Genomic DNA, 15,322 nt, shown 5'->3' with positions numbered 1-15,322 from the left:
ATAGTTGCCTTTTTGTTTTTCCCTTCAGTTGTAGTTCTAATTGATGGGGCTATTAAATTTCCCAAGTTTTTTGATTTCCTAAAATGAGGTTATGAAAATAGAGCGGCAATCATTGATTCAGAAAAAAATAAAATAAAAATAAAATAAAGATCTAACTTCTGATAGCGAAAAAAACACACCTAAGGATAACATTGACTTTGATATACCCATAATAACCCAATATCATGAAAAAGAATACCAGTTTAGACAAATCATAAAAAAACATTGGGACATCCTGAAACACGATAAAATCATTGGGGAAAAATTACCAAAGGCTCCTAAATTTATTTTTAGGAAATCAAAAAACTTGGGAAATTTAATAGCCCCATCAATTAGAACTACAACTGAAGGGAAAAACAAAAAGGCAACTATACCAGACGACAAAAAAGGTTTTTTCCTTGCAGAACATGCAAGGCCTGTCTAGCGTCCAAACAAAAAGACACTATCAAGGAAATTATCAGTGAAAACAATTCCTACAAAATAAAAAAACACCTGTCCTGCTTTTCAAAGGGGGTTATTTATTATATAAAGTGCCCGTGCGGGAAGGTGTACGTAGGGAGAACGAAACGCGAGCTAAAGGTCAGAATATGGGAACATGTAAAAAACATAAGTAAAAAATGTGTGGGTCATCCACTATCACGCCACTTCACGGAAAAACATAAGGGTAAATTTGAAGGCTCATCCTTTGGAGGTATAGAGCAAGTTAGGCATGATCCCAGAGGAGGTGACTATATAAAGGCAATGTCCCGCAAAGAGAGCGAGTGGATCTATAACCTAAACACCCTGGCTCCTATAGGCCTGAACCAAGAAATCGAATTGTTTGCATTTCTTTTTTTTTTTTTTATATAGACAGCAAGTAGCAAGACACTATCATGTAAGGCCAATAATTATAATAAAAAGGCTATTCAAATAATCAGGCCCTTTCCCCAAACTAATTAATATATACCTCAACCATATTTTGGAGTCTGATAATCTGGGGAGAAATAGTTTAAAAGAACCAAAAGGACTCAAACTAATTGAACACAAATCATAAAACAACTATATACCTCTTTTTCTATGTCCCCTCGTACCCCTTGAAGTTTTTGCATTGTTTCTCTATTGTCCTGTAAACAAAAGACGTCTCCATGGAAACCTGCATGCTTAAAGATCGGCTAAACGGGCTCTACAGTCAACCCTGAGGAAGGAATACGTCTATTCCGAAACGCGTCGGGGGAATTGTGTACCCTAGAGGCTTCCGTAGCTTCGGGTGTGACGTCACACTACAAGTTTCCAGGACAACGAACCTAACACGGCTGTTCTGTGCGAGTGCAAGCTACCGGCGGGAGCTGCGCACGCAACACAAAGCAAGCTGAAGATAGAACAGGACAAGAGAATAGGATTATCAGCAACAGCGGATTTTTCAGGAACGGACCGAGCGGGGTACATAACAGTAAGTGTACAGCACTACTACAATCGACCGCAACAGTATTACACCTTTTGCCACATTTACCGCACGTACTGTTGACAGGATAAGTGCACCAATTGATTGGGTGCCATAAGAATTAACGGGAATAGAGTTACCCAAATAGCCACTAGAAACTATATGGTATTATAAGCTACATCTAGTGTGACAATATCAGCATTCTTATAAGTAGGAATAAAGTCAGCGCGGGTTCTTCTTTTCTGCTTTCCATCTATGAATATATGACTTTCACCTGGGGAAAAAGGTGGAACGAATGTAGTCAGACATCTCTATATACAGTGTACAGGGGGGTCACACATCTGTATATACAGTGTACAGGTGGTCACAGATCTCTATATACAGTGCTGGGGTCACACATCAGTATATCAAGTGTGTAGGGGGTCACAGATCTCTATATGCAATGTACAGGGGGTCACACATCTGTATATACAGTGTACAGGGGTCACAGATCTCTATATACAGTGGTGGGGTCACACATTAGTATATAAAGTGTGTAGGGGGTCACAGATCTCTATATACAATGTACATGGGGGCCACACATCTGTATATACAGGGTACAGGTGGTCACAGATCTCTATATGCAGTGGTGGGGGTCACACATAAGTATATACAGTGTGCAGGGGGTCTCACATCTTTATGTACAGTGGTGGGGGTCACACATCTGTATATACAGTGTACAGGGGGTCACAGATCTCTATATACAATGTACAGGGGGTCACACATCTGTATATACAGTGTACAGGCGGTCACAGATCTCTATAGGCAGTGTACAGGGGGTCACACATCTGTATATACAGTGTACAGGGGTCACACATTTGTATATACAGTGTACAGGGGGTCACGGATATCTATATATAGTGGTGGGGTCACACATCAGTATATACAGTGTACAGGGGGCCACGGATCTCTATATACAGTGGTGGGGGGTCAGACATCAGTATATAAAGTGTGTAGGGGTCACAGATCTCTATATACAATGTACAGGGGGTCACACATCTGTATATACAGGGTACAGGTGGTCACAGATCTCTATATGCAGTGGTGGGGGTTCCACATAAGTATATACAGTGTGCAGGGGTCACGGATCTATATATATACAGTAGTGGGGGTCACACATCAGTATTTACATTGTGCAGGGGGTCTCACATCTTTATGTACAGTGGTGGGGGTCACACATCTGTATATACAGTGTACAGGTGGTCACAGATCTCTATATACAGTGGTGGGGTTCACACATCAGTATATATAGTGTGCAGGGGGTCATGGATCTCTATATACAGTAGTGGGGGTAACACATCAGTATATAAAGTGTGCAGGGGGTCTCACATCTTTATGTACAGTGGTGGGGGTCACACATCTGTATATACAATGTACAGGGGGTCACGGATCTCTATATACAGTAGTGGGGGTAACACATCAGTATATAAAGTGTGTAGGGGGTCACAGATCTCTATATGCAGTAGTGGGGGTCACACATTAGTATATACAATATACAGGGGGGGTCACAGATCTCTATATGCAGTGGTGGGGGTCACACATCTGTATACACAGGGTGCAGGGGGTCACAGATCTCTATATGCAGTGGTGGGGGTCACACATCAGTATATACAGTATACAGTGGTATCACTGTATGGGGGTGGTCACATATCACTATATGCAGTGTGCAAGAAGGAGAGAGCACACATTTACAGATGAGACCAGTGACTGCTGCTGATATCACTGACCTCAGTCACACTGACAGCTCAGAAGGGGTTAAATCTCCTGACTTGTCTAATAAACATGTCAGTGATAAGATAACAGTGCCCCCTTTACTGCCTTGCACAGCAATTGTGGCCACATTAGTGCTTTATTTTTACTTTTTACAGTAGTTGTATCTTTTTAGTGCATCATAACACAGTACCCCTCACAGCCCTTACACAGTGATTGTGCCCCCTTAATCCCTCAAAAACAGCAAAAGTGTGCCTGAAAAATAGTAAAATAAATAACCTCCTAACCTCTTCTACACAAAGAATAGAGCACGCCAGACTGCAATTTCTTTCTGACCCATGGCCTGTTTTGTTGGTGGCATGGCTTTGATGAGCACAATAACGTCAATCATATCAGCCTGTGTTGAGATCCCAAATGCACTGTGGGCTATGGCTGAATATGGTGGGGCAGGGGGTTGTAAACTCCCTGCTCCTCCATTGTATTTAAAGGGGTTGTCCGGGTTCATAGCTGAACCTGGACATATCCCTATTTTCGCCCAGGCAGCCCCTCTGACATGAGCATCGGAGCATTTCACGCAGGGAAAATTACTTTTTGGGGAGATCCGGTGACATACCGGGCTCTCCATGGTGAAAGCTAGGAGGAGGTTACCGCCTAGCAGTGATCCTGGTGATGTTGTTAGCCGTGTACCGGGGTGGGCTCCCCAGGATACAGTGAAGTCACGAAGGAGGAAAGCAACCCCAACACCAGCTTTTGCCAAAACAAAATTTTACTTGAATGTGGCAATAAACACAACCACAAATGCTGGGAACATACAATAAATTTACATACACCCAGCCTGAAGGCTGAGACCCTTGTGCTGCATAGCACGGCGCCCTCTGATGGATGAAGGAGGAAAGTGCAGTAATTTACCTACTGGTGGGCACAACTAAACTGCCACACCTTACCTGTTATTACCCTAAAAACAAGAACCACTGTATGGGTGTGTTTCGGGCTATCATGAGGTGCAGCACAACAGCTTACAATCTTACCGAGTTCTACAGTGTTCCCCCTCCCATAACTGGTCCTGTAGCATGTGCCAGAGTATTCTTCCTGAGAAAAAAAACGCCAGCCTGGCTTGAGTTTGCTAGAATTGTATCAGCTCTCCAATGTGAAATGTCACTTTAAGTTATGGAGTCCTTGAAATGAACAGTAGTAACACGTTTGACCTGACAGAAACAGAAACCCTAACTAACTACAGGTCTGGTCTCAGTCTCTAGGCGCCAACACTGTGATGAGGTGCATGCACGATCTTACTAACCCGGGTCTGCTTTGCATCCGTTGGTGACTCTGGATAGAATCAGGGTCTTGGACATGATCAGCTTCACTTAGCTGCAGCTCTGGTCACTGAGGGAGGCTCTCACACCTGGATGCCGTCAGATTCTCTGTTCACACAGTTTAGGAAACAGCGTCATCTTGTGGCCAAACAGCAGAATGTCAATCCAGAACATTTAATTTAATCTAATCTACACAAACAAGGTTCAAACAAGGAGAGCTGTTTCCACATCTCACAATGTCGCCAGCACTAATGGGCTTTAGTGTTGCCCTAGCCAGTAAAATGGCTAGGGCAGGACTAAAGCCGGCCCATCAGTGCCGGTGACGTCACCAGGAATGCTGCTAGGTGGAAGCATCTGCCTATCAGTGTAAAAAATATAAACAAACAGCCCTTGCCCTGTGCGATACAGTGCAGAGCGGCGGAGAGCATCGAAGTATGAAATGATCCGGATGCTATTGTCAGGCAGCCTGCCTGGGTGAAAATGGGGATATGTCCAGGTTGAGCTGTATTTTTATATTGTGTAGCCAAACTGTGATGTGAATGATTTTGGTAGTTTTGTAAAGTATTTGGAAATGAATTTTCAGGTACGATACATTCGAGTACAGAGGACTCGCTATATGTGGAATCCATCAGAAAGCATGTTTCAGAAAATTGGGTGAGTGTGGTGTACAAGCTTTGTTATGTTTATTACCAGTTTGGAATGTATAATATGTCTGTCTATCTATTTTAAGGGTTCTGGAAGAGAATCTCTCATGTTCTGACATACATGCAAAGTATGGACTGGGATTAAGCAGTGAAGAACAAACAGCCAGGTACCAATGTTTCTATGAGCCATTTTTATTACTTTTCCCATATTATGTTGATAAAACCTACGATAAGCCACCCTAACCACTTTCCTCCAAGGGAGTTTATCTCCTTTTGAGACAGTTTTATGGCCCAAATGAAGACAGCTTTAAGCTGCCATAGATTTCATTCAGGTAAAAATAATCCTAACAATTGTATCTGTCTCTCCTCCTCAATAGCCATTGCTAACTGCACGATCTGCCCTGCATCTCCTGGCGGCTGGTTAGTTACCATGTCAGGGATACAGAAGGGCAGAGCAAATATATATGCTTAGTACATATGTTCATTTCTAGGAATATATAGTCAGCAGGGAGGGAAAAAGAATTAACCCAGCTGTTTTCACTGTGAGCGCTGTTCTGTACTGTTTAGACAAACATGCCTTAGCAACGCTTGTTTAGAGAGTTCTACTAGGGGATATTCCAGGGCAAGTTTTCTCATATACTGTAAATATAAAGTTCTCTAAATAAAGTGTATTTTCATACTGTTCCCTCTCACTGACGTTGCACATTAGAAGAATGGCAATTACACTTTAAAATCATATATAACAGATGTCTTTAACTGAACTGCAGCACCTTGCTAGGTCACTATACAGTGGATGGAACCTTGTGCTTCCAGCTCTGTCCACTAAATATTTTCCAGACCCAGTGGCTGCCATAAACAGGCATGTGGGGTGACAGATCCCCATAAATCTGGTATTGATGACCAATTTCTGGGGATATGTCATCAATAGTTAAGTACCAGTAAACCCCTTTAATATTTTATTTTTGTACTTTATATTGTAATTATAGACAAAAGTTGTGTGGGCCAAATACAATTGATGTCGAAATAACCCCAATATTGAAGCTACTATTTAAGGAGGTAAGATTTTGCAATAGAATGCATTCCTCTTCAGTATAGTTCATATAAAAGTATATCCTTGTATGAAATGTAGTCCAGTGACTATGAAGTATTGTATATCTTTGGTAACAACACAACAAATTATTTAATTGAACCTTTCACTATTTAAAGGCAACTGTATCTTCACTACAAAGAATCAAAGTTGTCCCACAAGGTTTGTTTCTGCTCAGATTGCAATACTGGTACTCAAAGTTTTCTGTAAATATGCACGGTGGTAAGATATTGTGCAGTAATCCAGAATCTGGGGGTATCTGCAATGTGTTGTAATGTTATGCATTTTTTCATATTTTTGGCCATAAGAACCAGTCAGTAGCGATATGGATAGCAAAAGATTGGTAGAACCAGGGCTATCCACCCAGTTCCTCCCGTATTGGTAGGAGTGGGCTGTTCCTGTTTCTGGCCAGGAGTGGGAGTTAGAGAGTATCTATAGTGAGGGGAGGAAGCGGACGGCAGAGCTCCTCCTCCTGTTACCTATACAGGATTTTTCAGAGAGGTCAACACCATACAGCTCCAAGAAAACACTTGAACCAAAGTTATCAGTAGAAAACTATGTTACAGACCCTGCTGCAAGGCGAGGGACTGCGACTCACACAACCATCACCCAAAACTACCAGTAGTCCAGATAGTTCAAATCTGAGATAGTGGATACCTATACCCACAAGTGCCCAATTGCAATCATCCAACCTGTCACTGATATAAGAAGGGATGGCAGAAGAATAAAAGTTTTTGCATCTTGCTGACTGCCCTGTAGCTTTTGCGGACCCATATGGAGAAAGTCGCATGGAAGAGAAAGTGGAGGATGAAGAGGAGGATAGGCAGATATCACTGGAGGAAGAGAAAGAGCAGGAGGAGTCACTTGTGTAGGAGGATGATGCTGCTGATGATGAAGACACTGGCCATGATTAGCAGCAGGGCCGATTCTAGATTCTAGCTCTTCTGCTGCCTAAGGCAACAATTTTAATGGTGCCCCTCACACTAAAAAATAGTACGAAAGCCAAACCAAACACGAGACTATCCTGACAGATCTGGGGCGGTACAAGTACAGATAATGTTGTTGATATCACCGGCAGTCCTATGTAACATCACAGGTAACACAGGTAAACCACAGATAACATTAGTGCTGATAATGTGGTAGTGTTACCTGCAGTCCTATGTAAAACAACAGATAAAAGTAGTGTAAATCATGTAGTAGTGTTACCTACGTCCTTAGTGTGCCTCCCTGTACCTCTCCCATGGAACTCTATGCTGGTGGCTCTGCCTCCTCCTCCTTCTTCTTCTTGCCCCGCACAGAACATTCTAGGAAGTGCAGATAATGCTGGGTTAATCGCTAACCCAAAAAAATGCACAATAGGGTTATAGGGGACTAAGTACCTGGGGTATGTCATTGGCTGCAGAGTTATCAAACCTCAAGTGAATAAAATAGAGGAAATTCGGAATTGGCCCCGACCTGTCACCACTAGGCAAGTAAAGTCATTCCTAGGAATGGTAGGTTATTACATGAGGTTTGTTCCCCACTTTGCTGCAGTGGCCGCACCATTGACAGGGCTCTTGAAGGGACGCCGTCATAGTACCGACGGACGCCTCTGAAGTAAGCCTCGGTGCGGCATTGACTCAGGAAGTCAACGGGGAGGAGCATCTCGTTGTCTTCCTAAGCCGCAATCTTACCCCAGCCAAAACCAGGTACAATATAGTAGAGAGAAGGTGCTTGGCTATCAAGTGGGCACTCGAGTCTCTCCGCTACTATTTGTTGGGGAGAAAGTTCTGCCTGGTGACTGACCACTCCCCTCTCAAGTGGTTGAGCCGGGCCAAAGAGAGAAATGCCCAAGTCACCAGGTGGTTCCTGTCCTTACAGAAGTTCTCCGTAGAACACAGGGCAGGCCGGTTACAGGGAAGTGCAAATGCCCTGTCCCGGGTATACTGTATGGCATGTGTTTACCCCCTCAAGATTGAACAAAGGGGGAGGTATATAAGATAGTACAAGGAATCATCGTAGATGATAGATATGTGGAGGCCAGGAACCTCGGTGGAGTAAGAGCCAGTTTTCATGTGTGATCAGCAGTTTCTGTTTGACACTTTGCTATTTAGTATTGCTGTAAATAGCTGATCCGGGACGGCTCTTACTCTTACTCTTAGTAGTCAAAGTGCTGGTTGGGTGACTACTCACTACGTTCCAGGCTGGGTTTTGTCAGGCCTATAAAAAACAGCCAGGAGTGTCAGGTGTGGGGAATGATCTCTCTCTGACATTATATCTGTAAAGAATAAATCAAGGCAACTGGACGTACTGTAGATTTCTTAAAAACGTTTCACTCGTTCTTCCAACAAGCTTTTTCAATTCTGAGTGATTGTACAAAAATTCTGGGAATAAATATGTAACTGAATCAACATCTGGTAATTATACCCAGCATTGGGTCAAAGGTGTTGATTCCATTATCCTAATTGGAGTCAGTAGGTGATAAAGACTTCCCATAAAAAGGTGTCTCTGACATTGGAGCTCTGGAAAGCTCTGTACAGGAATCTGAGCCTTGTGCCAGGCTGGAGGCCTGAATCCAGGAGGACTGCTCTGTTCTGAGCTATGCCGATTGGGTGTGGATTGACTACTATGCCCCCTTTGTAGTAGCAATGCCCACTGTGCCCCCTTTGTAGTAGTAATGCCCTTTTTGCCTCCTTATGGTAGTAATGCCCATGGTGCTCCCTTTGTAGTAGTAATGCCCTCTCCCCTCTGTTCTGTGCCCCACTTATAGTATTAATGCCCTCTCTCTGTTTAAAACCCCCCCAAAACAACACAGTACCTACTCACCTCGTCTCCGTTCCTGAAGCTCAGTCCTCTCTACCCTGGAGACAAAGATCGCTCTGCAGCACTGTGTGGGTGGAGCATATGTAGATTTCCAGGCTGCAGGCTTCTCCCACACAGGCCGGAAGCATGATCTGTGCCTTTAGGTTGAATGGACGAGCAGGGAGAAGTCTCCCTGCTTCACCATTGTGTGCGCTGCTGGCCTGAATAAGGGGAGAAGCACGGGGAGCTGAGTGGTTGGTGAGTGACAGGGCCGCAGCTCCCAGCACTCCAGGAGGGGAAGGGTGTTGCAGCTTTAAGGGAACACTGGCAGCATTCACTGGGAGTGTTTAACTGCTGTGTGGAAGCTTCCCCCTCAAAAATAGTGAAAACTGCTGCCTGAGGCGAGATTCTTAACTCGCCTCATGGCAGTCATCTTATGACTGGGGAGTGGAGTTGGAGAGAACTGTGGCCTCAGGCACACTTGCAAGTATGGCAAGCTAAATTCTTGCTTGCTTATATACTGAGAGACATGTCTTTAGCATCAAGCAATATGAATAAAAATAGATAGCCATATTTTTAGACCTTACTATCAAAGCAAAATGTGTAAATGTTTTCCTGTTACCAAAAGGGAGGTGCTTTATTACCAGCATATACTGTGTATACAGCTTGTCATAGCTTTCAGTGAGAACCTGCTACTTCGGTGTCTGACCAGGTGCTACCTCTCCGCCTTCTGCTGAGTCAACCACCTCTCACATGTTACCTCAAGCAGTACCGGTAGCAGCCATTTCAGTCTTATAAACAGTTATTTCATATGCTGCCCCAGGCTGACGCAAAAAAGAAAACAGAGTCATACTGCCTGAACAAACAGGTTCAGTACCTGGCCTGTGGCTTTTCTCCTGCATATAAAATTACTATCAGCATTAAAGTTTTCTTAGAAGATACTTTGTCACAATCGTTTTAGAAGTAAGTAGCATATATGAAAAGAGTGACTTTTTAAAATTACCTTTATTTAATATTTAACCCCTTAAGGACCGGGCTCATTTTCACCTTAAGGACCGGGCCATTTTTTGCAAATCTGACCAGTGTCACTTTAAGTGCTCATAACTTTCAAACGCTTTGACTTACCCAGGCCGTTCTGAGATTGTTTTTTCGTCACATATTGTACTTCATGACACTGCTAAAATTGGGTCAAAAAAGTTATTTTTTTTGCATAAAAAAATACATTTTTTACCAAACATTTTGAAAAATTAGCAAATTTCAAAGTTTCAGTTTCTCTACTTCTGTAATACATAGTAATACCCCCAAAAATTGTGATGACTTTACATTCCCCATATGTCTACTTCATGTTTGTAGCATTTTGGGAATGATATTTTATTTTTTGGGGATGTTACAAGGCTTAGAAGTTTAGAAGCAAATTTTGAAATTTTTGAGAAATCTTCAAAATCCCACTTTTTATGGACCAGTTCAGGTTTGAAGTCATATTGTGAGGCTTAGATAATAGAAACCTCCCAAAAATGACCCCATTCTAGAAACTACACCCCTCAAGGTATTCAAAACTGTTTTTTCAAACTTTATTAACCCTTTAGGTGTTCCACAAGAGTTAATGGCAGATGGAGAAACAATTTTGAAATTTCTATTTTTTGGAAAATTTTCCAATATAATAAATTTTTTCCAGGAGTAAAATAAGGGTTAACTGCCAAACAACACTCAAAATGGGTTGCCCTGATTCTGTAGTTTGCAAAAACACCCCATATGTGGTCGTAAACTACTGTTTGGCTGAACGGTAGCACATAGAAGGAGGGGAACACCATATGGGTTTTGGAAGGCAGATTTTGCAGGACTGGTTTTGTTTATACCATGTCCCATTTGAAGCCCCCTGTTGCACCCCTAGAATAGAAATTTCAAAAAAGTGACTCCATCTAAGAAAGTACACCCCTCAAGGTATTCAAAACTGGGTTTACAAACTTTGTTAACCCTTTAGGTGTTCCACAAGAGTTAATGGCAGATGGAGAAACAATTATGAAATTTCAATTTTTTGGAAAATTTTCCAATATAATCAATTTTTTCTAGGAGTAAAACAAGGGTTAACTGCCAAACAACACTCAAAATGGGTTGCCCTGATTCTGTAGTTTGCAAAAACACCCCATATGTGGTCGTAAACTACTGTTTGGCCGAACGGTAGCACATAGAAGGAGGGGAACACCATATGGGTTTTGGAAGGCAGATTTTGCAGGACTGGTTTTGTTTATACCATGTCCCATTTGAAGCCCCCTGTTGCACCCCTAGAATAGAAATTTCAAAAAAGTGACTCCATCTAAGAAAGTACACCCCTCAAGGTATTCAAAACTGGGTTTACAAACTTTGTTAACCCTTTAGGTGTTCCACAAGAGTTAATGGCAGATGGAGAAACAATTATGAAATTTCAATTTTTTGGAAAATTTTCCAATATAATCAATTTTTTCTAGGAGTAAAACAAGGGTTAACTGCCAAACAACACTCAAAATGGGTTGCCCTGATTCTGTAGTTTGCAGAAACACCCCATATGTGGTGGTAAACTACTATTTGGCTAAACGGCAGGACATAGAAGAAGGGGAACGCCATATGGTTTTTGGAAGGCAGATTTTGCTGGACTGGTTTATTTACACCATGTACCCTTTCAAGCCCCCTGATGCACCCCTAGAGTAGAAACTCCATAAAAGTGACCCCATCTAGGAAACTACGGGATAAGGTGGTTGTTGTTTTGGGACTATTTTTGGGGTAAATTTGATATTTGGTTGCTCTATATTACTCTTTTTTGAGGCAATGTAACAAAAAAATTAAAATCTAAAATTGTTTCTACATTCGCTATTTAGTTTTGTGGAACACCTAAAGGGTTAACATAGTTTGTAAAGTAACTTTTGAATACCTTGAGGGGTGTAGTTTCTTAGATGGGGTCACTTTTTTGGAGTTTCTAGTCTGGGCTACATCAGGGGGGGCTTCTAATGGGACATGGTGTCAAAAAAAAAACTGTCCATCAAAATCTGCCTTCCAGAAACCGTATGGCGTTCCCTTCGTTCTATGCCCTGCCGTGCGGCTATATAGCCATTTACGACCACATATGGGGTGTTTCTGCAAACGACAGAATCGGGGCAATAAATATTTAGTTTTGTTTGGCTGTTAACCCTTGCTTTATTACCGGCAAAATGGATTTAAATTGAAATTTTGCCCAAAAATAGGTGTTTTGGCACCGTTTTTATTTTATATTTTTAACACCGTTCATCCGAGGCGTTTGGTCAAAAGTTATTTTTATAGCGACGACTTTTACGCACGCGACGATGCCCAATATGTATGGCTCTCAGACTTTGGAGACACTAAGCAGGCATCCTAAAACTGCGGCCCTCCAGATGTTGTAAAACTACAATTCCCACCATGCCCTGCTGATGGCTGTAGGTTGTCTGGGCATGCTGGGAGTTATAGTTTTACAACATCTGGAGGGCCGCAGTTTGAGGATGCCTGCACTAAAACTAATATTTTTGGGGGAAAGAAAAATAGTTTTCGTGTCTCCAAAGTCTGAGAGCCATAGTGTTTTATGTTCTCTAGTGAACTGTTGGGGATTATAAAAATTTAGTACTCCATGGAAGTGTGATACTCCCTGAAGCAATCGATAACGCAGAGGCCCGGATGATCGGGGCACGTGTCGCACTGAGTGGTGGTGTCCTTCCGTATCCCCCTCCTGCGACACACTCTGCACTTTTTTTGGGTTCGTCCCTTCTTTCCAGTATGGGGGACCACACCTGGAAAGTGTTGGCCAGGGACGATCCGGGCGCCTCCAGTTCCCGAGGTACTCCGGCCTGCTCTTTCCCGGTCCGAAAAGATCAGGTCCTTGAGGACTGCCTCATAGAATTGGAGGAATGTCCCTGTGCTGCCAGCGCTTCGGGATAGTACAAAAGAGTTGTACATGGCAACCTGCACCAAGTAGACCGCAACTTTTTTGTACCATGCCCGGGTTTTGCGCATGGCGTTATATGGCGTGAGGACTTGATCCGAGAGATCAACTCCTCCCATATACCGATTGTAGTCGACGATACAATCGGGCTTGAGGACCGTTGCCGCGGTACCTCGCACAGGGACTGGGGTGGTGCCGTTACCGTGGATTGTGGACAGCATAAGGACATCCCTCTTGTCCTTATACCTGACCAGCAACAGGTTTCCACTGGTAAGTGCACGGGTCTCACCCCTGGGGATAGGTACCTGGAGGGGGTAGGCAGGGAGGCCGCGCTGATTTTTCCGCACGGTCCCACAAGCGAACGTAGATCTGGCGGCAAGGGACCTGAACAAGGGAATGCTGGTATAAAAGTTATCCACGTACAAGTGGTAACCATTATCCAGCAGTGGGTACATAAGGTCCCACACGAGTTTCCCGCTAACACCCAGAGTGGGGGGACATTCTGGGGGTTGAATACGGGAATCTCGCCCCTCGTACACACGAAATTTGTAAGTGTACCCTGAGGTACTCTCACAAATTTTGTATAGCTTCACGCCATACCTCGCTCGCTTTGTGGGAATATATTGGCGGAAACTGAGTCTCCCCTTGAACGCAATGAGCGACTCATCAACCGCGACCTCCCTTCCAGGTACGTAGGCCTGCTGAAATGTGGCCCCTAAAGTGATCGATGACAGGCCGTATCTTATACAGCCGGTCATAGGCAGGATCACCTCGGGGTGGACATGCTGCATTATCGGAATAATGCAGACATTTCCGGATGGCCTCAAACCGGGAGCGTGTCATGACCATACTGTACAGTGGGGTCTGGTACAGGACGTCCCCACTCCAGTATTGCCTGACACTGGGTTTTTGGACTAGACCCATATGCAGCACGAGGCCCCAAAATGTCCTCATTTCGGCTGCACTGACCGGCGTCCAGCCACCGGGTCTAGCCAAAACTGAGCCTGGGTTTTGAGCGACGAACTGTTGGGCGTACAGATTCGTCTGCTCCACCATCAAATTCACCAGTGGGTTACTGAAAAAAAAACTAAAATAGTCAATTTCAGTAAACCCCACTGTGGGAATCTGGATTCCAGGATTGCCAGCGAAATCCGGAATCTCAGGCTCAAAGTCCACTGGGGGACACCAGCTAAGTTCATCGGCAGGGGTCTCCGGTGAACTTATTTGGTGGGCCGGGAAACCAGTACGAACCCCAGGGCGGCTCGTACTAGGGTGGGCCACAGGATCCCTAGCATGTGCGGCCCCTGGCTCCGCCTGGCGGCGTCTCCGCCGCCTTGGTGGCTCATCGTCATCCGATGATGATGAGGAGGATGCTGATGATAAGAGGAATGTGGGGTCATCCTCATCCTCACTGGGGCTCTCGGAGTCGGAGGCAATCTGGGCATATGCCTCCTCGGCCGAGAACACCCGGCGGGCCATGGGTGTGTGTGCGTGTAGGTGTGCGTGTGTGTAAAACTTTATTATATGTGCGTGTGTGTGGGGGCAACGGGTGTTCGCGTACTAAAAAAAGGAAAAAAGGGCAAGTGTTAGGAAAAAAAAAAAGTTGCTGATTAGCGGTACAACGCTGATCAGCGGTGGGGCAGGCGATGCGCTAACAGTGGACGGACGCTAAAAAGTGCCGACCAGTCAGCGAACGCAGAAAAAAAAGTGGTGGTGAGGGGGCTAGTGGTGGTGGTGGGGGGGGGGGGGTTGGGGGGAGTGGTGGGGGGATGGGTGGAGGGGGTGGGGGGGCTGGTGGTGGTGGGGGGCTGGTAGGGGGGGGGCAAGTGGCAGGGGGGGGTCTGGGGTCTGATAGATGGATCAAAAAAAAAGTTTTGTGTAAAAGTTAAAAGTTTTTTTTTTTTTTTTTCCTAACTAACTTTTCCCTTCTTTCCCTGCCTAACGATGCCTCTCCCTCACTGACCCTAACCTACCTGGGTGGCGATGGGTGCAGGAGGGTGATGGATGGCGATTAGGGGGACACAGGAGCTGGTGCTGGACGATGCTGCCGGGTGCTCGTGCAGAACAGGAAGAGGAGGGGAGAGAGGAGCGCAGGAAGTTTGAATCTCGCGCCTCTCTCCCCTGCACCAATCAGCACCCTGGACAGCAGTGTTCAGCACCAGGGCCAGCACCGCCTCCTCAAATCCTCGGACTGCGATTGGTGGTGTATAATTACGCCACCGATCGCAGTCTTTTTCCGGTTCATCGGGTCACCGGACACCCGAATGGACCGGAAACGCAGAAAACCGCAGGTCTGAATTGACCTGCGGTTTTCTGCGATCGCCGATACGGGGGGGTCAAATGACCCCCCCCTGCGTTGTTACG

At 44.6% G+C, this 15,322-nt stretch overlaps 1 protein-coding gene across 2 annotated transcripts in view; it reads left to right on the top strand.

Moving 5' to 3' along the window:
* LOC122935810 (probable cation-transporting ATPase 13A5) overlaps nucleotides 1–15,322 on the top strand; it is a 285,360-nt gene that overhangs the window by 44,076 nt on the left and 225,962 nt on the right. For both annotated transcript variants that reach the window (XM_044291709.1, XM_044291708.1), the window contains exons 4-6: nucleotides 5,105–5,175; nucleotides 5,252–5,332; nucleotides 6,152–6,221. In XM_044291709.1, the coding sequence (XP_044147644.1) occupies nucleotides 5,105–5,175; nucleotides 5,252–5,332; nucleotides 6,152–6,221 (222 nt within the window). The remainder of the gene's footprint in view (nucleotides 1–5,104; nucleotides 5,176–5,251; nucleotides 5,333–6,151; nucleotides 6,222–15,322) is intronic.

The sequence above is a fragment of the Bufo gargarizans genome, chromosome 4 (assembly GCF_014858855.1).
Source record: "Bufo gargarizans isolate SCDJY-AF-19 chromosome 4, ASM1485885v1, whole genome shotgun sequence".
Classification (NCBI taxonomy): Eukaryota; Metazoa; Chordata; class Amphibia; order Anura; family Bufonidae; genus Bufo; species Bufo gargarizans.
This window is presented reverse-complemented; position numbering and strand designations above follow the sequence as displayed.